The sequence below is a fragment of the Capra hircus genome, chromosome 10, assembly GCF_001704415.2.
Source record: "Capra hircus breed San Clemente chromosome 10, ASM170441v1, whole genome shotgun sequence".
NCBI lineage: Eukaryota > Metazoa > Chordata > Mammalia > Artiodactyla > Bovidae > Capra > Capra hircus.
Window position 1 is genome coordinate 16103295 of NC_030817.1, and position 23722 is coordinate 16127016.

The following is a 23722-nucleotide window of genomic DNA, read 5'->3' on the forward strand; positions in this document are numbered from 1 at the left end:
CCGCACGAAACGACTCTAACAGCTCTACTCTCAGTTACACGGATATAAAGGTGAAGTTCTCCTCCAGTGCAATAGGGCGACTTTGCACTTCTCCAGCACCTGCCTCTGAGGCTGACCTCCCTGGCTCCTAGCTCAGGCACAGTCAGTACCTGACATAGTCTCCACTCTTCTTATTCACACTGTAATTGGTCAGGTGCATGAACTGGTTCCGAATGTTCTTGGCTCCTTGGTCATATCGCACGGTTGCAAACCTGATAAAGGAGACACAGGTTAAATATCAGCAATAGGGCTTCAATAAAACATAGGGTCAATGAGACAGTAATACAGAGAGGGTGGCATCTGCTCAAACACTGAGTGCTTACTAAGTGCCAACTCCCATGCTAAGTGTTTCATGTACAACATCACATTTAATTCAACCATTAAAGCAGTTCTTTGAAGTAGGGACTAGAATGTGTAACTTTTTTGATATGAACATTAAAATATGACTTGGAGGATTAAGTAACTTGCCCCAAATCACACTGACTCCAAAATCCATGTTCTTAACCATGGATGTTTTCTGATATAAAATCTCAGTCTGATAGGAAGGATTAAAGTGAAAATAAACTTATTCACAATCAGGGAAACTGTGTATAGGATGCTACAGATGACGGCACATTAGCTGGTCAAAAAGCACTTGAGTGTCTATACAATAGTACCTGGTACTAAGGCATTCTATGGAAAATATTATGCCAAAAGAAAAAAAAAGGACAGCATAATAATATATAGACTTAGAACTCAGAGCCACAGGGGAAAAAAAAAAAGATCTAAAAAATTAAGAAAATAATGGCAGCATTAATAGCATACAAAGGCTAGGTCTACAGAATGGCATAAATGTAAGCAGAGTGGATTAATTCCTGAATTTGGAACGAAGGCAAAAAGAGGGATTAAACATGGAGTCCACTGCAAACAGAGCAGCAATCTGATATTCTGGACTGTTGTCAAAAGAAGACCAAAGTATAAAATATATGTGCCTCTGAAGGAAGTAGCCAAGGAGAGAGAAAACTTTCCAGTGATGCTCAACATCAACAAAAGGACACTCGAGTTGAATGGTTATGGTAAATATCATCCCCTGTTTACATACCACTCTAACCGTATCACCTCCTTCACTAAAGCAGTTGTCCCAAGAGGCACATCCAAGCGTGTGAAAAAAAATCCTGGAAGGCCGCAAGTTTATTTTCATATGATTTGCAAATTATTTACATGTGCTTACTCAGACTATGAAGTCAATATGAATTTTTACCACATTAAAGGACAGCATTTAAAATTTCTCTTTTCCTCTATTTCTTCTCACTCACCCACTATCTCTGTCCCTTAATTCCCCGTACTAGAAATATACAAGAGCCAAAAGAGAAGAGTGGAAAAACGACAAACCCTCAAAACTAAAATAAACAAACATGAGGCCAGGAAGAAGGATGTGGACAAAGAGAAAATGTTGACCAGGCATGCACAGCTAAGGGACAAGAGTCTGACTGCATGAGAAGGACCTCAGATTTTCCAGAAACTTCCGGCAGTTATCACTTAACTTCAGCCATGTCATTCTATGGTGAGTAAACCTTACCTATATATCCCCACCTTCCTTCTTCAGAGATTCTTCAATGAAGAGGGAACCAGTCATTCTCTGAATTCTTGTGCAATGTGAGGGGGGCCCATGCAGGCCCTGCAGAGGCAGCCTGCCTCGACCAGACATTACCTCACAGAGACATACCTCCTGCCATCTCTCCCCCAAAATAATGATTTAGAAGGAGGAAAAAAGGTTCTGCTTCAGAGAAAGAGGTTTTTCACCTCTTCTAAATTCAAGTATCTGATCTAATTTGGTCCACAATGTGAAAAGATTGGCAAAGGCCTGGCAGTTAACCGTAAATTGGTGCCCAACACATCTGTCGTCCCTACACTCCTTTTTTCCATAGGACTACATATCTAAAAAAAAAGTTTTCTTCTTCTTCCTAGTCTTCCTTTTTGCTGGAGCATTTATTTTCTAAAACTCAGCAAGGACAAGATTATTTATGTTACAGTTCTACGGAGCATAAGCAGAAGTAAGAATAAGAGAAAACAAAAATGAAAAACCTGAGCCCAATGGAAAAGTTACCCAAAAGGGCAAAAGTGCTACTTTCTTTATCTCAGACAGCTGAACAAGGAACGGAGAAGACCAGGGAGAGGAAAGGCAGGCGCACGTGACCTGTGTCCTCCTGCCCCAGGAGGTTCTTAGGGTCCTCACTAAAACAGGATGAAACAGACCCTGTTCATCTCTGATAACCATTTTCCCACATTTTCCTCTTATTTCTAGACCAAAGGTCCCACTAATTTCAGATCTGGCCTACTACCCAAGTTCTGGTTAACCTACAAAGATTGTTTTTTGTTTTAAAACTTGAATAACTCAGCCATCATTTAAAATTGAGACCTTTCTTCCTCAAGCCCAGTGGCAGGCAGGGCCCACGTGAGGAAGATGGTGGACAGGATGGGAAGGCAGCCCAGAGGCAATACAAGGAGGTTATCTAAGCAGGGTGGTGGCCCCACAGGGGTCAAAGTTCACTCAGGGAGGGCATCTGAATGGGGTGGTAACAGGAAGGCTGGAGATTGGCTACATATGAGGGAACTGAGTAAATATGTGTGTGGAAGATAACAGAAGTCAGATTCCTCACTGTTGGAAAAAAAGGCAAAAAATATGGAAAGGGAGAAAACGAGCACAAATCTGGTAGTTTTGAGGTAAAACTACAGGTGTTCACCTGACCTCTTGCTCTTCAATACAGAGATATAGGAAAAAAACAAAGATGTAAATGTCTATGTATGTGTACATGTAGGTGTATCTATACACATATTTCCTAGGTCTGTCCATTGCATGAACCTAAGAGTAGACATAGCTCAGAACAGTGAGCATATCTAGCACCTACATCTGGATTTCCAAATACTATCTTCCATTAAGGGGCTTCTCAGATGGCTCAGTGGTAAAGAATCTGCTCGCTAATGCAGGAGTCGCAGTTAGACATGAGTTTGATCCCTGGGTGGGGAAGACCCTGTGGAGGAGGAAAATGGCAACCCACTCCAATATTCGTGCAAGGATAATCCCGTGGATAGAGGCCCCGGGCGGGCTACAGTACGTGGGGTCTCAAAGAGTCAGACATGACTGAGCATGCACACACCTAATCCTCCATTAAAAGCAACCATTGCTCCTTGGAGATAATGGCTGATTCAGGTCTGGGCAGAGAAAGAAGATGAGCCTGAAATATCTTGTGCTTAAAGAATGAGGGGACATGTCAAAAGAACACCAAAGTCAGCTTATAGGAGCTCCCACTGGCCAAATCTGGAGCAATTTGAGCATCAAAATAAATCATGAGAGTAAAGGATTATAACCCATTAAGTCCACACTGGTGTATATAAACAAATGAATAAATGAATAGGATGGAGAGAAAACTCTTCCTGGGGCTAAAATGCCAAATAATACAAGTAAAAGTATGATGGGATTAGAAATTCATCACTGGACAACCATCACAGTAATCATTCATTCAAGCAAGAAACATCAATGAATATTAAAATTGGGTGAAAATGTGATGAGGAATGACATTTTACATGGTCTCAAAGTATCTCTTCATAAGATATTAATATATATCAATTATGGGGGAAAACAAAGTAATTTTACAGTGGAAAAATCTGCCAGATGTTGTCCTAAGTGTCAAACACCACTAAATAATTGTCATATACGATCAGATTTAATGCAGTGAGAACACGGCATCACTTCTGTGACATTCTGGCAAAAAATATATAGGCTGAGTCTAATTATGAAAAAATAACAGACAAACCCAAATTGAAAGCCATTCTACAAAAAGATCAGCCTAAATCTTCAAAAATGCTAGTCATGAAAGTCAAGGAAAGGCAGAGTACACACTCCAGATCAAAGACTAAAGGGATGCAGCAGCTAAATATAATACGTGGTCCTGAGTTTGGACCCTTGTATTATAAAGGTAACTATCAGGACAATTGGCCAAGTTTGAATGGGGTTCTCAGACGAAAGGGAAAAGGCAGTTCTTCATACTATTTTTACAGCTTTTCTATAACATCAAAATGGCTTCAGAATTGAAAGCCTAAAAACTTTTAATTTTATCAACAAAAATAAGTTTCTCTTATTTTTAATAATAATAATAAAACCTAGATTTTTTAACCCCCCCTAAACAGCCAGAAGATTTGGCAATACCACCTGTTCTAGTCCATTCAGGCTGCCATAACAAAATACCATAAACTGCATTAACTGTGAAGCTTATAAACAACAGAAATTTATTTCCATTGGCTGGAAGTCCAGGGTCCAGATGCAGGCAGACAGACAGCACCTTCCTGTTGTATCCTCACTAGGTGGAAGGGGTAAAGAATCTCTCCAGGACCTTTTTTATAAAAGGGCACTAATCATATTCGTGAGGGCTTCACCCTCATGACCTAATCCCTCCCCAAAGCCCCCACCTCCTAATACCTTGGAGGGGAGGGGTTAGGATTCCAACATATGAACTTGGGAGACCACATTCAGACCACAGTGCCAGCACCACCACACATCAGCTACTTACTGCCATGAACAAACAGTAACGGCCCTTCAGGTGGGACGTGCGACCCACTGTTCTCCAGTCTCCAACCAGCCCACTTATTCAGTGAATGTCCCTGTAAGCATTCTGGTCTGTGACTTCTGATTTAGATTTTTACATATCAAACTTCACTCTATTTAGGTCTGAAAGCTTCAACAAGTTTCTTTACTAGAATTAAACCACCCTACTAGATGGGTACCCTAGATGGGCTTCCCCGGGGGCTCAGAATCCTCCTGCCCATGCAGGAGTCATAGGAGATGCAGGTTTGATCCCTGACTTCGGAAGATCCCCTGGAGAAGGAAATGGCAACCCACTGCAGTATTCTTGCCTGGGAAATCCCATGGACAGAGGAGCCTGGCAAAGAGTTGGACATGACTTAGCAAATAAACAACAACTTTATAAATACTTCTCTCCTAATACATACTGAAATTTACATCATGAATTAAGTCTTGGACCTTCCTCTTAATGAAATCAAAATGTAGGAATAGTTCTCAAGACAGAACCTGGAGAAGGAAATGGCAACCCCACTCCAGTATTCTTGCCTGGGGAATCCCATGGACAGAGAGAGAAGCCTGGCAGGCTACAGTCCATGGGGCTGCAAGAGTCGGATATGACTTAGCAACTAAACCACCATCTCAAGACAGAATTTCATAGCCTTGACCTTTAAACCAAAATAAAGAAAGAGTAGAAAACAAAAAGGGAGACAGTGGGGTAGGGGGATGTCTGCTTTCTTTGCCAAATCTGAAACCCTGGTACTATTTCACAGCCTACTGATGAATAGAGAACTATATGCCCTTTTCTCTCTTTTTTATTTTGTGACACTAGAACATATATCATCTTTATTCTGACAATGCATTCTTAAATAGAAAAACACTTCCTTTTTGCTTTCTAATGTTTCTCAGTAAGAATCAAGACAATGATAATAATTTGTCTCAAACTGCTGAGTGTGAATGTGAAGGAAAGGGTTTCGGCATTAGACATACAGGAGGTACCTGACCGACACTAACTAAAACTACACTTGGAGTTGCCCGTTCAGGAACTTGACCAACATGGGGCTCAAACAGGAAAAGAAATCAGAGTTAGTGGGGTCTTTTGCAAACCCTCTTCCCTCATTCAAAAACTACTTTGTTCTTCTATGAATATGACAGCACAGTCAGAGTCATAGGGAGTCCAGATGGAGGACAGTTAAAACCGCACCCCGAGCCCGCTTTGATAGCTACATATTCTAACAAACATTCACCACCACTGTACAGAGTAAGAGGAGGCCAGCTCTCAGGAGACCCTGGCTGTGGCACACATGTTATCTTTCAGCAGGTGGAACCTGTTCAGAGCCAGAAAGGCCTGGAGGATGAAGAGACGGCACCTTGGACAGTCTTGCCAGAAGCCACTGGGTTTCATCCCGGCCTGACCCAGAAAAATCTTATGGAAGAGAACGAGAGGCCCACCAGCTCTCTGATCTGCTGTCAACCAGCTGCGGCCGGAGACTGCCAAAGTGCTGCAATGACTAGGCAGCGCCCTGCGGAGCCGTCTGGGAGGGGATTACCAGCCTGATCCTCTGCTCTTTGGAGCCAGAAATGACTCAAACTTCACAAACAGCCGGGGCCTGCCAGGGAGGGTGACAATGAGCGCTGGAGAGGGTTTTCTCCCCCTGGTTGGTGTCTCTTCCCCCCTTCTCGCTGTGGTGGCAGATTCTGGACAGTGTGCAGCCTGTGAGGTAATCTGAATTCCTTGGCAACTGGCAAGTACCTGAATTCTTTCAAAACCACAGGAATCCAGCAGAGAAAAGGTAAATATCCCTGCGGAGCCAGTGTTAATTAGCAAGGAAGGCTACTGAAGAAGGAACTGGGGGTGGGGGAGGAAGGGAGAGACATTTCAAATGCTTTGGGATCTTTTCTCAATTTCCACTGAATAATATGGCTGAGGCAGAAGAGGGGCGGTCCCCAACTTGGGCCTTGTCAGGGTCCCCTCCTCCCAGGCCAGAGCGTGGGTGGAACTCTCCTGGTTCCCTGGATGGACACTTTCATTTCCCCCCAGTGGCCAGCGCTACCTATCTTTGGGTCACCAGACAGCACATTTGGTTTTCAACTCAATTTGGTTTTAGGTTTGTTTTTTTTTTCAACTTTTTATTTTTCTTGTTTCAGTGAAAATTTGGCTATTAGCTTTGCCTCCAAAAGGGCCTCGTCAAATCATTTAGACCACATACTGGATCCACCTAAAACTGTAAAATCCAGGACAAAGTCTTTTTGGATTCCACTTCTGACAGGAAAAAGAACCTACACCATTTTGGTACAGAACAGCACCCCTCTCTGGAAACCTGAGTGTCCCCTGCTGGTGCAAAACAGCAGCAACACACACGTGAAACTCACAAGAAGGAAGGGGCAAAATGCTGGACTCAAACACCACTAACACAGTTTTTTTTTAAGTCTCAATAATTGGCTCACATATAAGAAAACGATGAGAGTTTTTCTACTTCCTATGTAAACAAAGCAAGGACAAATCAAATGATTTATCTAGAAAGAACCTACTTTGGGTCTTTTTCTTTAGCAAATTTAAGAATGTAAAGAATTTACACAAAATTCTTTTTTCACAGAACTGTCTTGTAAAAAGAACTTAATCTTTCTGTCACTTAAACATGAATTTTGAGGCCCCAAATGGAAGTGATAAGGGATAAAATCATTCTTTTCTAAAGAAGGAAACCAATTACATTGCCACTGGTTCTGTCTCTTTAGGAAAGATTATGGTTTTCCTTGCTGAGCCTCCAAGTAAAATGGTCTAGTGATCTCATCCCGAACTGATTATCTTCAGTAATGTCTATTTAAAACACACGTGACCCAAGATTACTAGAGGCTGCAGAGCTGGAGACGCTGTAGACTATTGTTGAATGTAATGACACAGTCAAACGGCTTCTGAGGATTAAAAAGCAGCAGATGAATGCCAAGATACACAGCGGTTAAGACACAGGGACTTAGGCACATGGAAGCTATTGTGCAGAGCATATGCACCCTCCCAGGACTAACAGCCTATCATAGTGAACCATTGTAAGGATTTTACATTCGCCTATACTTTCAGGTAAAATAAGCCAAAGCCTTGAAAATTCATATTTTTTTGTTCAATTTAATCCAAATTTTTACAAAGTTGTTTTCCAAATTATTCCGAGGAAGAGCATCCATTTTTAAAATATACATATATATACTCAGTTCCAGCTGGAGGCAAGAGACAAGAGTTACTCAGTTCAGTGGTTTCTGACTTCCAACACACACCCAACAGTCAAAGCACTTGCAGGTCTGTAGTAAACTCTATAATAAACATCATTACTGCTCTCATTTCATGTCTGAATGACTGAGACTTAAAATGACACCAAATTTTACCAATAGAGAGGGTGTTAATATTGTGGGTGAAATACCTTTGGAATAATATGCAAAACATAGTGCAGTGAGATCCTGGAAAACAGTGAGCATAACCTGAAGTCTTCTCCCCATTCAAGAAATCCAGTCTAGACTAGATATTCAGTGCTGATCCTCACGTTCTATGTGACTCCTCCCCCAACTACCAAAGAACAAGAATGTCAGAACATGAAGATTGTTTTGTGTGGCTATGGGTGTCCACCCAGGTCATCTTATCCTAATTCTGCAATAAGCACAATAAATGACATTTAATATAAATATAATGATGGACATTAACAGCTGGTTTAAAATGTACAAATATAGGCCCTCATGAACCCTCTTAAAAAAAACAAAAAGAGGTCCAGTTTAGTACATTACCATATATCAAATAGATAGCCAATGGGAATTTGCAGTAGGACTCAGGGAACTCAAGCTGGGGCTCTGTAACAACCTACGAGGGTGAGATGGGGAGGGAAGTGGGAGGGAGGCTCAAAAGGGAGGGGACATATGTATACCTATGGCTGATTCATGCTGATGTTTGGCAGAAACCCACACAAGACTATAAAGCAATTATCCTTCAATTAAAAGTAAATAAATTTTAAAAATAAAAGAAGTCCAGTTTAGAACTTACAATTGCAGGGGGGAAGAGACAGCTAGGGAGTTTGGGATGGACATATACATGCTACTATATTTAAAGTGAATAACCAATGGGGACCTACTATAGGACATGAAACTCTGCTCAACATTAGGTGACAGCCTGGATGGGAGGCGGGTTTTAGGGAGAAGGAGTTCCTTTGCTGTTCACCTGCAATTATCACAATATTGTTAAACAGCTATACTCCAATACAAAATAAAAAGTTCAAAAAAAAAAGAAGTCCAGTTTATGGCAGAACATAATCAGTTCCTGAGAAGGGTACAGGAGCCAAGTTGAATGAGGATGAGTGGAGGTGAAGAAGCTCATGACACAGGAGGGAAGCTCAGACATCTCAAACTACAAAAGGGGCCCTCAGCACTTTATACACTAAGGGGCCCATTTCACTGTCTTCTCATTCTAGGTAATATACTCAGCTTTTATCCTTAGACATCAAAATCTGAGAGCACAAGTGTCTCAAAACACTACAGAAAACTTTTCCAGGAAAATCTGATTAGAGTTAGTAGTTTGTGCCCAGATACCTGGTTCAGCCCTTTATCTAAAAACTGAGAAATGTTTTAGTTTTTCTCCTCCTCAATTTTCAAGGAACCAGAGATCAGAATTAGGGTGCTTCAGTGGCCATCAGTGTTCCCAGGATTTAAACTCAAAACTCTTAGTAAAGAATATAGCCGGGCTTATAAATGCTGTCAGTGCCATCTAGAGGTAAAGGGAAGACATGGCTCAAGCAGCTAGAATCCAGTTAACTGTGCTCACCCTCTGAATCCAGTCACAGGATGTATCAAAAATGTCTGAGTCTAAAAAATATTCAAAATATGATTCTAAAAGAACAGTTCAGAACATAGTAATATATGTCAAAACACCAATAATTATTCAAGGTAATTATTCACCAATTCTTTTATTCAAGGTATTTCTCATCTTTGAAGTACATTTTCTAAAACACAGAAACATATATAGGCCATGCTTTTTACAGATGCAAACCACCTCCTAAAGTACTGCGCTATATAAGGAAACTCAGAGCAAGCTACTTGGAAAAAAAAAAGTATATATATATATATATGTACATATTAGTTTTGTAGGAGAAAAGAACATAAACACATCAAATTTATATCCTTATTTTAAACAATTTAAGGAGTCTAAAATAGCACTGTCACCTGTAAAATTTTGTGTATACGGGAAGTGAAACTTCAAATTAAGTTGAACTTTATTTTGTAAGTCACACTACCTTAAAACCTACAAAGTACCTCAAGAAAAACAGAAATATATGTATGTGTGTGTGTGTGTGTGTGTGTGCATAAAATCCCTAAAAATATATTAAAGACTTGTAAATTAAAAAAAAAAAAGTGGCTAATGCCCCTTTCTTAAATACAAGAGGTCATAAAACAGCTCAAGCCTTCAGCTCTGGAGTCAGATCCAGGGGTTTAAATTCCCTCTCCAGTATCAACCAGTTGGAGACGTCAAGTAAATGACTTCAAGTTTCCTTAACTCTCTAAGCCTCAGTTCCTTCAACTACAAAATTACCTCGACTTTAAGGTTGTGAGCATTACAATAAATGTCTGGTATATAACAGCTATATACATGTGGGATATTTTTTTTTCCTTTCTAGACCATTTGTGAAGCACAGTGGCCTGAGAATCTTCCACCTTATTACCACTGCATGAAAGCACAATGTGATCCTGGATCCCAGCTGGGAAAGGTAAGTGTGTACATATACAGGCTTATTCGCGTGCATGGATATGCAGGCGAGACTGTGAAGGAAAGTAAGACCGATTTCTGTAATCTGAAGCTCATCTGCGGACACTCCTATTTTCCTGAGTTGGATACAACAGGAACAATGACCTGACCTTAATACGCATTTCAATGGGTCAACTCATATTAACAACACCCTACACCTAAGGGTCTCTTACCTAGCTAGTCCTTCTTCATAGAGATAGATGACAAGAGGGTCATAGGAAGTCACCAGCACATAGAGGCGCACATCAAATTTGAAATCTAGAAAAAAAAAATCAGGGTGCAAAGGGAAAAACTAAGCTCTTGGTTTTCTGTTACAGAACTGAACAGGACAACTGTAGCAAAGAAACAGGAAAGAAAGAACAGTCCTCTCCCCCATGAAACATACACTGCCCACACACCTTACCTTTGAGGATAAATAATAATTATACCACATAAACATATATATAGTTTCCATACGTATTTGTTACTATTATAACAATAGAAAACACTGTTTTTTATTATCTCAAAATTATCTTCAAAATAATCCCATGAGGTAGGTAAGAAACCAGCTTCATCTCTGGAGTCACAGTTGCCAAGCATTTCACACTAGCTTAATAAACACTTACTAGAGAAGACTATAAAAATGTTTAAAAAAGAAAAAGTTAGTGAGATCTAGCCCAATCCAGTCAAAGGCTTAATCACAACTCACCATCTATGAGCAGGGGGTTGTTAATATAACGGGAGACCAGGATGTTCTCTTCCAGGGAAATCTGGTTTGGCTGTTGAGCAAAGAGAAAAATGAAAGGTAGAAATGCAAAGGAAACCTAACTTACTGTAAAGAAGCAAAGCTTTTAACCTTTGAGAAATGATAATATGGAAAACTAAAACTTTAAGAAAAGTTTTCCTCTAAGCTACCCATATAGTAGTTGGCCATATAATATACCACTTCCATAAACATTGTGAATCCAGTTATGGGGGGTGGGGGGCAGATTTACACAGCACCTCTCACAGAATAAACAGAATCTAAACAGCTTTAAAGATTTTTATACATGATAGTAAATACTTACATACCAAGAAAATAAAAGTTACTTAAAAAAGTAAAAACTTGCATTCTCCCAGATGTAAATAAAGCACGTTGGATATTTTAAAATACCACCATTATTCTTACAGGAAGGCTTTCATCAAGTTACTTAGGGAAATTACAGATCTTTCTACAAAGGAGTCTAGCATTTTCCCCGTGAAATGGGATGGATGTTTGTTTCATTGATTCACTTAAGAGTGCTTACTGTGCCACTGTAGGTAAAGATTGAACTAGATCTCTTAAAGACTTTTTTCAATGAAAAAGAACTGCCTATACAATAAATAATGACGAGTATTGATGGGAGCTGCATAAGGCACTGGGGATACAGTGATGAAGGAAACAGATGTGATCCCTGCCCTCACAGAGCCCAAGCCCTACTCCCAAGGAGTCTGATGTTTGGGGGGAGGGAGAGCAAAACACAGAATTTACAAGAACACAAGGCAGCATGTCCACAAGTGAGACGTGAGGTTGCCCAGCGGAAATGCAGACCTGCCAGGAGGGCCAGCCAGGGAAGGCTGGTGCAGGATGAGTAGGTTCAGAAGGGAGTGTTGAAAGCTAGCAAGCACACGGTGGAAAGGGAAGGAGGCCGGTGGGGAAAGACAAAGCCCAGGTAGAAAGGAGAGTGGGCAGATTCAGCGACCTGGGGCTAAAAGATTCAATTGGGAAATAATGAAAAATATGGTTAGATAATTAGAAAGGAAGACCCCACTGGCAAAGGGATTTAAACCCCTGGTAAGAGGAATTTAGATTGAACATAGTGGGAAACAGGAAATTACTGTAAATTCTTGATTAAAGATCTGGAACAGAACAACTCCAAGTGAGATGAAGACAGAAAAATCAGCTGTCAGTCACCACAATCCGTACAGGACAAAAGGACTCCAAAAGGAAAGCGTCTCTAATGATAACTGTGAAGGTAATAGCTATAGGAGCAGCAACAGACACACTATTAACATTAGCAGGAAAAAAAAATTTAATGAACGTACCAAACATCTGCAATGTGCCCACATTGCTCTTATCCTTCACAAGTATTATTTCATTTAATCATCATCCAACACCCACGCGGTAAGTATAACACCATCCAAATATTATAGACGAGGGGCGAGTCAGAGAGGGTTAGGAAACTGCTCAAAGTCACATAGCTAAGAAGTGATAGAGCACCATTTGAACCCAGACAGTCTGCCTCAGAAACTTAGTTCTTAAGCACTATTTTCACCTTTTCTCCCCAAGTTCTGACCTAAAATAACTGTCCCCCCAGTTCAAAAGTTTGTCTTTATAAAAATGTATTTGTTATCCATAGTACTACAGGTTGGTTTTTTTTTTTTTTTTAAGGATAATTTTGTGACCCCGGGATAAAGATGATAAGATTTCCCTCTCATTTCCCACTCCTGCCATCTCACTCAGAACACAACTTCACAAGCCATTTCTACGCGTCATACGGCCACTACAACATCGCTACTGATTCATGCTGTGGCTCTGGTCACCCACACCATTTCCTGATCAGATTCTCACAAGGACTATCTCTATTTTGAGTCAGCTTCGGGAGTAAGAACTGATGCAATCACAGTACAAAGCAGCAAGCTACAGGCTGTGTTCCAAACCTAAAAGCAAACAATCGCAGCTCTTTTTTTACTAAGTAACACCTACAGGCTACAATAGATACTCGACCACCCAACCTGACCACCCAGCTTTCCTCGGAACCAGAGACAACACTGCTAATGGCCTTCACTCCATGGCACTCTGTCTAATGTTCACGCTCATCTCCTCTCTTTCCTTCCTCATCATATCCATTTGTCCTTTGAGTTATGCAGAACATAATCTCTTACACTGTTCAGATAACTTGTTCAATGGTCTATACCTCTCATTTCTGTCTGCATCAGGAATTAAACTATAAGTTCACAGAAGAATGGTTTTGAATACAGTTCTTTTTTTTTATACTATAATATGCAGATAAGCAACTAATGAAATCTCTCTGATATCTTCAAGCCTTTTTGATATTTTCATTCAAATATCTTCTTGATATTTTCATCCATCCCCAGTTAACTCATTTTAAATGATGTAAATTCTAAGCTCAAATTGCCCTCCTAAGTATGCTAAAGCAAGAATCTGAATTGTCGGGAAACACATCCATTTTTCTAATACGACTTTAAAGCTCATGGTATCTGTTAAGTTATTGTAAGATAGAAGGGTACAGGGGTCAAGAGGGTATGCTCTGGAATCAGCCAGGCCTGTTAAAATCTTCACTTACTAAGGAAGGAACAGTAATGACCTTTTAGGATTCTCATAAAAAAGACTAAGTGAGATTGTATTTGGGAGGTACAGTGGTAGGCACATAGTAAATGCTCAAGAAATATCAGTTATTATTATTACTGCAAACTCAATAGTATCTGTGTAGTTCCATTTACAAAGTGCCACAATTCAACAGCATTCCTCACAGCATGCCATATACCACTCATATGATTCAGTGCACTCAATTATAATGAAGAGACTTAGGAGACAATCCCTATTCCTACAATAAAGAGTCGTACGAATTAGGAGATGAGCCCTACTCCGCAGGCAGGCTGGCACCTGGCACACAGCAGGGACGTCCTAAATACCTGTTGAACAGTGAGACCTGTGAGCATATGGAGAGCGTATGAGCAGACATAAACAAGAGAGCTGTGGAGAATTATATTCACAAACAGAGGGGTGAACAGTGACCTAAACGCTCTCCCAACCCTAATTCTCCTGATACTTCAAAATTTCAGAGAAGATATGCGTATCGTATTTACCAAGGATAATGTGTGAGACAAGGGTGACTAAGCTTGATTTCCATAATCAAATCCATACCTTAATTGGAGAACACCAGATCTTTTCCCTCCTTGATTTGAATATACTAAATTGGGAAAATATGGCATTTAGTCACGGTTACTGAAGGAGCTGGAGCAAACTCGACTCTGCTCCTTTATGCTGTGTTTCCAGAGTTAAAGAGCCCAGCACTGAGACCCGCCAAGACGCTCCCACCTGTAGGAGCTCACACCTCTCTCTTCAGTGTTACATGCGAGGAATGCTTTTCCTATCCTTTATCCTATTCTCATAATGGCAAAAGTGGCTATTTGCAGATATTTTCCAAAAGGTTGTGACTATTACAGGGAACTTTTAATGAGAGGCCCTTCTTGCTCCAGTGGGAAGACAGGGGAAGGTGTTTTCACTTGGCCCTCACACCTAACCGCACCCCACCACGCCTCACCCACTCACACTAGTGGGGCTCACAGACCCTCCAGCAGAGCCCTCCCTCTCCATTCCCCTCGAGTCTAAAAGGAAAGCAGGCAGCAGCCTTGGAAAGAGTTACTTCATCCAGTTGGCTAATGGGTCATATATTCCATGGGAAAGGATCCAGGTATGGAACAGAGGAGATGGTGAGGCTGTGTGTGTGTGTGTGTGTGTGTGTGTGTGTGTAGGGAGGGAGAGAATGCAGGTATGGAAAAGAGGAGATGGTGAGGCTGTGTGTGTGTGTGTGTGTGTGTGTGTGTGTGTGTGTGTGTGTAGGTATGGAACAGAGGAGATGGTGAGGCCGTGTGGTGGGGGGGAGGGCGGCGGGGGAGGGAGAGGAGCATATTAACTGTGTGGTTTGTAGGTCTGGGTAAGATGTGATAAAATTCCAGATCTGGAGAAAAATTGGGAATATTTTCCCATTACGTCCACATGCTGCCAGCTCCCCTGGTGCTTGCTGGCATCTCCCCAGGCTTCTGTCTGGCACCTCCACCAAAGACCTCAAAGAATCAGACTCATTCCAAAGCTTCACTGAGGGAGAGGGGGCAGGCAAAGGGTCCCGCCAAGTACTTTGATCTCTGCAGGGGGTCTCCAGGGAGTTAGCCCAGGGAGAGGTGGGAGGCAGGAGGAGAGTCTGCCAAACACACATTCTCTAAAGACTTGTCACCCCCTTTATGAGACAGGGAAGAGTCAGGGCACGGGGTTCTCAGCCCCACCAAGGAAAGTTTAACTTTTCTATTCTTTATGATGCTGATTTTAAAATAACAAATCACTAGGGCAAAAGAGCATTCCAAGAGAAAAAAGTCCCAGATGAGCTGGGAATAGATCCTATTCTTTTTGACTCATGTCTAAGAAAATAAAAAGCAAACTTGTACCACAGTTGACTTTCCATAGCAATTCCATTTGGCAGCTCAAACCCAAACCCAAACGAGGGCCGTCTATGAGATTCAAACAACACTGGAGCTCCTGGCGCGGAGCTGGAGGAAAAGCTATTGGACAGGAGCCTTCACACCGAGGTCAGAACAGAAACAAGAAAAGAGAAATCGGCGGCATATGACCAGGGCCTTCTGTCCACAAGAGACCCAGGGCAGAAGGCCTCCGGAGTGACCCAGGGGCAGGGAGCCTTGTAGCTGGGCCTGGGGCTGCACAGCTACTGCATCAGAATCAATCCTGTATTTCTCTAGCCTAAAAGGTCTGGCTATCAGTGTTTACTGCACAGTTTTTAGTCCAGACTGAATTTGAGGACTTTCCCACGTGAAAGACCCCTCAGAAAATCAGTTTTTGCACGCATAGAAAATAGCTCAGATCATGTGCAGAGAAAGAGAATTGGGAAACTTGAGATGGTGTACCGACTGCACACACATCCATCTCCTGCTCTCCTCCCTTCCAGGGCCCCACTAGAAGGACAGAGAAGATATTTTTAAAGGGATGAAATGATAAATAACAAAGCTAGGAAACAGTTAAAGGAACCAACAAGAGACCAAAGGTTTAAGGAAATCCTGAAAGATGGAAAGCAGATGGGAACAGGTTGAGAAAACAGCAGAGGAAGACCAGCCCCACATCACAGAGGGGAGAGTGATCTTCCCAAGAAGGCATCTGAGAAGTTCCAAGCTGGCAGTGAACACACACATGGAGAGCAGGAGGGAGCCAAGGGACAAGAATCGGATAATTAGTTAACAAACGGTGTGTAAAACACTGCGGCCAAGAGGCCTTCAACAACCACAGCTCAGCCCTCAGAACAAAACCTGTGTGCGTGGGCGCAGGGATCTGACAGAGGAGGGGAACTCTGCAACCCCCTGGCAGACACAAAAGGGAAAAAAATAGCGGAAGGGCAGCACCGCCCCAGAGGGAAATCGCCAAACTCCTCTGTTGAAGCCTCGCGTCCCGGGAAACAAACTCACCCAGAAGGACAATGCAGATAGTGGGGTGAGGTTTATTACGCCGGCGGGCCCAAGGCAGAGTCTCCTCTTAGTCAAGGACCCCGATCAGTTTTTGTGAAAACCTTATAAACCCTAAGTGTACTTGCTCAAACCTACCTCCCCAAGTTCTCTGAAATTAGTATGAACAAAGGAAAAGAAAGATACAATCAAAGTTAACCCATGATTCATATGCCTTAAACTCGAGATTTGTATGCCTTAAGCCTAGGTAGTTAACAGTGGACAATTATCAATAGGCCTGTGGTCATACCCCGATAAGCATAATAGAATTTATGATTCTATTCGGTTACACAGATAATTAGGGTATTCGTTTAGGCGATGGAGAGTCTAGGTACGAGCCCTGGGGCTCTTCCATCCAGGGGGTCTGGTTTTCCAGTTGGTATGTCATTTCCATAGATACTGGGCATAGAGCTCAAAGTCCACAGTCTGGCCCAAGATGGAGTCCTGCTTTCAAGATGGAGCCTGTTCTGTCTGTTTCCTCCTTCACTTCCTTTAAATCCACAATCATGCCAGGCCTGTTTTGGCAAGGGAGAGGGAAGAGGCAACGATCCTCATCCACGTCAACCTACGGTGCGGACTGACAGTCAACACGCCTTGCCCTTGCCACAAGGCTCAGTCCGCCCTCCTGTCCAGGGAATCGGTCCTACACAATGGCAGGGGAGACCCAGGGGGCTGTCAATTTCAATCAGTCTAGTCTTCCATTCATTAGTATGACTCAACACTGAAAGTCACTAAAATTGAGAAAACCCAATAGCAAGAGAAAAAAAGGGGCCCAAGAAAAGTCATGGAACGAAACAGAACTTTAAAAAGCTTTCAATTCGTATGGTCAGAAAGACCAGCTGGCAAACTGCATCTGTTAAGCAATAACAAGATGTTATCCAGAAAAAAAAAAAATCGGAAAATAGGAGTTTGTGTGCATTATGAGAGCCAATACAGAAATACAGTAGATGGAACGAATGATAAAATTCATGGCACTCAAACTGGCGATCCAGAAGATAACGATGGGAAAAGACGGAGAGTTCAAAACGGGAAAAAAGTTGATATGAAGACCCAGAATGCTTCAAAAAGGAGTTTCGGAAGCAGAACAAGACAAAAATGAATGATTTCCCCTGAAATAAGGAAAAACACTAGTTTCGAAACTGAAAGGGCTGACCAAATGTGCAGGACGAAGTACGGACAAAGACCCAGACTGAAATATGGATTAAATTTCAGAATTCCCATCTGTAAAATTTCTGTAAGTTTAAATTTTTTGCTCAACTTATAAAGCAGAGAAACTGAATCACAGTTATTGAAGAGAATGTAAACATGATAAACCTTTAAAATATAAAAACAATAAAAAAGTAATTGAATTTAGAGATGGAACGTGGAAGGGAGGATAGGAGGCGATATGCGTACAGTGAATGTCAAACTGAGAATCAAGAAATATAATGTAAAGTTGAGAAAAGATAAAACACAAATCAACTGTATTAAGTTACTAACTACTGTTAAAAGTCTAACGAGTGGAAAAAAAAAAAGTCTAACGAGTGAGACTGGGGTTAAGACTTTATTTACTCTGTATATCTATCCAACTGAAAAACAACTTTTAATGAGGATCTGGCAAAGAATCAAGATACTGATGACTTCTGAAAAAAGAAGCAGATGAGGAGAAAGAAGGGGGGCTGACAGGAGCAGCAAGGATGCCAGGCCAAATTAAATTACGGTTAATTTGCTTGATGATCTTGAGGGCAGGAACCCACAGTTCTCCCCACAATAGGAATTAAATGTACGTGCTACCAGCTAATGCTTAGTGCAGAGGAATTTGCAAGACAGAATGCTGAAAGCAGAAAAAGTACTTCTTTTCTGTTGACACCAAAGGCTGCCCTCCCCCCAAATTCAATCAAGTGACATTTAACTGCTGGCATGGGAGGAGGTTACTGCCAGTAAGATGAACAGTAGACTCGTGCCCTCCCTCAAAGTACACTTCTGAATGCACACTTAGCTATCACAAAGGGAGGAACAACCATGGGGTCAAGTAGGCCACCATTACATGCTTACATTGTTGATCAGGTAGACGCCTCGCCCCCTGGAAGAGGCCACTGGTTTTACGATCCAAGGTCCCCGGTCCTTTGAATATGAATCTGCTCAAAATATTGGAAGACAAAAAAAGAGGGGGGAGAAAGAAAGGACATGAGTTTATTATCTCAAATTTCAACATGGTTATCTACTCAGGTACCCAAAGAATTTTCCAAATTTCCAAGCGAAGGGCAGCAGCTAAAAAGACCTGTATTTTTGGACTAGCCTTAAAAATGAGAAAAGAGAGAGAGGAGGGAAGGAGATAAGGAGAGAAGAGGAGACAGCAAAATTACATAATATATTTCTTCCATCACTTCCCTTCTTGAATGAGAGGATGAAGACAAAATAAGGCACATATTCAGATGTCAGTCTATTACTGTCACAAACCACCTTCGAGAATCTTGCAGGCCATGCAATCTCTATTGCAACTACTCAATTCTGTCACTGTAGCTCAAAAGCCACCAGAAAGAATATGCAAACAAAGAGGCATGGCTGGGTCCTCCAAAACTTTATGGATGGACACCAGATTTCCTATGATTTCCACATGCCACAAAATTTTATTCATCTTTGATTTTTTTTTTTCCCCAACCATTTAAAACTGTAAAAAGCATTTTTAGTTCATGGGACCAGATTTGACACAAAAGCTGTAGTTTGCAGACACCTGTTCTACATAATGAAATACTAAGCAGACACACAGAATGAGAATGTTATTGAGAGGGAATGAGCTCAAAGACAGGCTGTTGACTGAAAAGAAGTAAAGTGCAAGGCACTGGGTATCATACACTCCCATGTGTTCACAAACACACTCAGGTCATGTGCTAGTAAGTGCTTAGAGTATCTTTAGAAGTATATATATAAATACTATACTGATCACTTCTGGGGAGAACTAGATGACTGAGAAAGGGAGGAGGAAAAGGCTTTTCACTGATTATTGTTTTGTACTTCTCTTGTGCCCTGACTATATTACCTTTCAAAAAATATAATTTATGTAATTTTAGAGTCTTATAATGGATGGCATATTTACAGTTATAAGACAAATTAACCTTTATTAATCTCTATAAAGTGAAGCCACTGAATACATGTCTAGGTATACACTTTATTTTTTCCATTTTGCCATTATCCCCAAATTCTGAGATTACAATAGATTGAAAACAAAAGGAACTATTAAAAGAAAACAAAAAGATTTTTTAAACTTCATTCATTCAGTACTCCTAAGTACCCAACATGTGTCAAGCGGTTCTCGAGTGTGTGGAATGCAGACAGTCTTCAGCTTCATAGAGATTAGCCCAGCAGAAAGGCAGACACTAAGCAAGAAATCAGACATTCACAAAGAGGAAGGGAGGGAGCCAAGGAATGCCACAGAAAATGACCAGACCTCACTGGAGACAGAACCCTCTGGGAACAAATGAATGAAGAAAAAACTTGTTTTCAGAACAGGGAAAATCTAGCTAAATGCAACTTCTGCCATCTAACACTTTTAACAAACCTTACTTTGTGGACTGGCCTTATCAGAAATTGTTGCTTCTATTGGTGCTTCACTTTTATCATAGTCTCAAAATCTTAAAAACCAAAAATTTGTCCTTTATGCTAGTCGTTTCTCCTTGATTTGTTGTATTTCAGAACAAGGATTGATTTCTTTCACAGGTTCCAAAAAGGTGCATCCGAAGCAGAGGCAGGGCAAAGAGCTGGGCAGTCTGTCAGGACAAAATATACTAGACCGGGGGCCCAATTCTTTCCAGTACCTCCTATCTCCTAGGGTGGCAGCATGCTCGGTCCAGAGGAAAAAGCACTGAACTAGGAGTAGGAAGATCTGAGTTCTAATTATCCAGTCTAATCTTTAAAATGCAGGCTTTAAGTCTGATTCAAATTATGAGATCTCTCATAATCCTACTATTAGGATTCTATAAGTTTACTGATTGCTATGAAATCCAGTCATCTGCAGTTAACTGGCTGACATCAAAGTTTTGCTCATTCCTTTGAATTACTTCTGCCTCTCTTACATCTAAAGATACCCAGAGGACACAATTCTGGCCCATGAGGAGTAACCAGGAATCTGCTGGGCTGTGGGGTAAGGTCTCTGCCTTTCTGATATTGGTGCCACCCTGTCTTCCTTCTTCCTGTTTAGGAAAGTTGTCCACTGGGGGGACGTGGCTGCAGCTGGCAAGATTTTTGCTTAGCATCTTTGGTGTCACGGACCTCCAACTGTACCACACACCGTCACACTAGCAGCAATGGCACCGGGAATCCAGCAAGATCTGGTCCGTATACTCCAAGCCTCACATTCTAATTACTGGAAACAGTTTGGCAATATCCATGCTTTCACATCTCCTGAGACAGTGTTTGGTCTGTGGGCTTGGTCTCTGCAAAGATGCATTTCAGGCTTTCCCTTATAAGAACAGAAAGCTACAAATTCATGAGACCTGCCTTGACTGCTATCTCTATCATCTTCAGGCAGCCCTCATGTTCCTTACCAGTTCTCTTCCAAAAGCCCTTTGCAGGTTATTCACACGCCTTTCTGCTCCTCAAACACCCAAACCCAACCCTAGGCCCCTTATTCCTGGTATGTGTCCTCATCACCCTCCTCACCAAGAAAGCTGGTAATTTGTAACATAAACCCACTCACCTGCTTCCCTCCCGTCGAAAAGTGCTATCTCAATGACCACTTAGCTTCCTTCCTTCCACCTTTCAGGGGAGAGACTCACCCTTCTACTCGTGCTCTTGATCAAACTCTCTCCTGCCTCGTCTGGGATCTCATTCCTTTGCTCGTATCTTCAACCTCTCTCTCCACTCTGATTTCTCTGTGGTTCTTCCTCTCTTTTTCTCGTCCGTGGTAATCATATCCACCTCCACATCTACAACTTCAAGAATCTATATCCCTGGCCAAAATTCAAAACTGCTTTTACAACTGCCTGCAAAACATCACCACATGGAAGCCGGTATGCACCTCAAATCCACACCAGGTCCAAAATGTGACACTCCTCTTGCCCTTCTAGAATGCAGAACCCATAAGAATTTGAAGAATATGCTGCAGTAGCAATTCTACTGAAAAACAGGTCAGGCTTGAACAGATGGGGGCACTCTAACTCTATCCAACCTTCTGAATGAGCGTTCAGCCCTCAAAGCGGCCTCCAAAGGGTGGGGAAGAACCACAGAATAGGAGCTAGTGGAGAGGGAAAAAGGAATTTTCAACTTAATATCCCTTTAGTGTTTAATACAGAATTATTCTAGACTTTGGTTTCTCATTAGGGATTCAACAGCAGGAGGTGTTCATTATCAGGAACCCTTTTACATTGCTGACATGGTAGCTGAGGCATTTTTAGGCTATCATGTTGGCTTACTACATAATTTTTTTACTTTTTTTATTTAACGATGCATCTCAACATAACTTGAAATAGGAAATATTATTGAACATGTGTTATGTACCTACCAGGCCCCATTCTAAGTGCTTTCCATGTATTAAGCTACTTAAACATCCCAGTACTATAATATTTATAGAGGTAACAGTCCCAGTGAACAGAGGAGAAAGGTAAGACACAGGAGGTTCTGGTATCGTGACTAAAACCCCCTAACTACAAATGTTCAGCTCTGAGTACACTGTCGCTCTGAAGTTAACTTAATTCATGTACTGAATTCTCTGTTCTGACCCATTCCAGAGCTTGCTGTGGACCAACACTGAACCACTAGTCCCAGCATGGGCAACAAGTGCTCTCAGAGGAACGGCCTCTCCGAGGTGAAGTAGGCCTGTGACCACCCCTGACGTGAGTCCCAGAGGATGAACACCCCACTGCACGACCGGACCAGACTGAAAAGTCCAACAGGTTAGCAGAATCAAAGCCAGGAAGTCTAGAGCAAACTTTCTCTTCCTCTTTCCATGCTTCCTCGTGATAGAGGAAGAGTTTCTCTCTTGGACTTAGTGAGAAGAAAACTGTCTGTCTATCCTGTGTCGAATCTGATCTCCCTCATAGAAGTGGCTTCTCTTGAGGGAGGTATTGAGAGATGGTCATTGTGTGCACACCCCCAGTGTCTTTAGCCACAAGGCACAAAGGTGAGGAGTTTGGCTCTGGAACCAAACACCTGTATAACCTATGGAAAGATATTTAACCTCTCTGTACCTTAGTCTTCTCACCTACAAAGCTGGGAGTAGTAACAGTTCCTACTTCAGAGTAAGAGACCACTTAGAAGAGGGCTTAACAGAAAGAAAATGTTCATCAGCTTCATTACTGCTTCTATTTCAGTTCAGCTCAGTTGCGTCCGACTCTTTGCAACCCCATAGACTGCAGCAAGCCAGACCTCCCTATCCATCACCAACTCCCGGAGCTTACTCAAACCCATGTCCATCGAGTCGGTGATGCCATCCAACCATCTCATCCTCTGTCATCCCCTTCTCCTCCCGCCTTCAATCTTTCCCAGCACAGGGTCTTTTCAAATGAGTCAGTTCTTTGCTTCTATTTAGACTCTCCCAAAAGACCTGCCTCACTTCTTCTCTGTACTTATGCCTCTTCTGTGCACTAAGTCTACTGAGACAGGCTCTGCCCACCAAGGAGCAAAACCTGGAATAGCCTGTCTCCTCTGTCTGGACATAAAGAGGCCTAAGTTCACTTTAAGACAAAAGAAACAATGACACCTGGATGCAGGCCACACATTCCTATCTAGCTTAACCAAAAAGACAGCGGACATCCACATTACTATTGCACTCCCATGAATATATTTCAATTAGTCTAAACTCCAAGGAAACAGGGAGACGAACTGGCTCCTCTAAACCCTAACACTAAAAGATGCGTGATACTTGTACCCCCGAAGAACATAAGTCACACACGTCCAAAAGTTGAGGTGACAAACATTCCTTAAATGACAAGAGGAAGAGAGATACCGAGAAGGGTGCATCTGTAGTTCATATGCAGAAGTATATCCATCCTTACATGGGCACTAACTCATCAATGAAAAAGCACTTTTCGTATTAGACAGGAGCTCATTTATATGACACCCCAATGTGTCCTTACATACCTGACACGGACAAGCTTACTAAGAATACACACACACAGACATACTCACAATAA

General features: G+C 41.8%; 1 protein-coding gene and 1 long non-coding RNA gene across 10 annotated transcripts in view; one reads left to right on the forward strand and one right to left on the reverse strand.

The window, feature by feature from the left end:
• Positions 1-23722, reverse strand: part of TTLL5 (tubulin tyrosine ligase like 5) — a 313608-nt gene that overhangs the window by 265061 nt on the left and 24825 nt on the right. For all 9 annotated transcript variants that reach the window (XM_018053946.1, XM_018053944.1, XM_018053943.1 and 6 more), the window contains exons 7-10: positions 18648-18730; positions 11056-11125; positions 10541-10625; positions 150-251 (exon numbers count right to left, since the gene is read on the reverse strand). In XM_018053946.1, coding sequence (XP_017909435.1) covers positions 150-251; positions 10541-10625; positions 11056-11125; positions 18648-18730 — 340 coding nt within the window. The remainder of the gene's footprint in view (positions 1-149; positions 252-10540; positions 10626-11055; positions 11126-18647; positions 18731-23722) is intronic.
• LOC106502577 lies at positions 6186-22493 on the forward strand. The gene is made up of 3 exons (XR_001296221.2): positions 6186-6387; positions 10240-10329; positions 22319-22493. It is a non-coding gene; the product is annotated as an uncharacterized LOC106502577 (long non-coding RNA).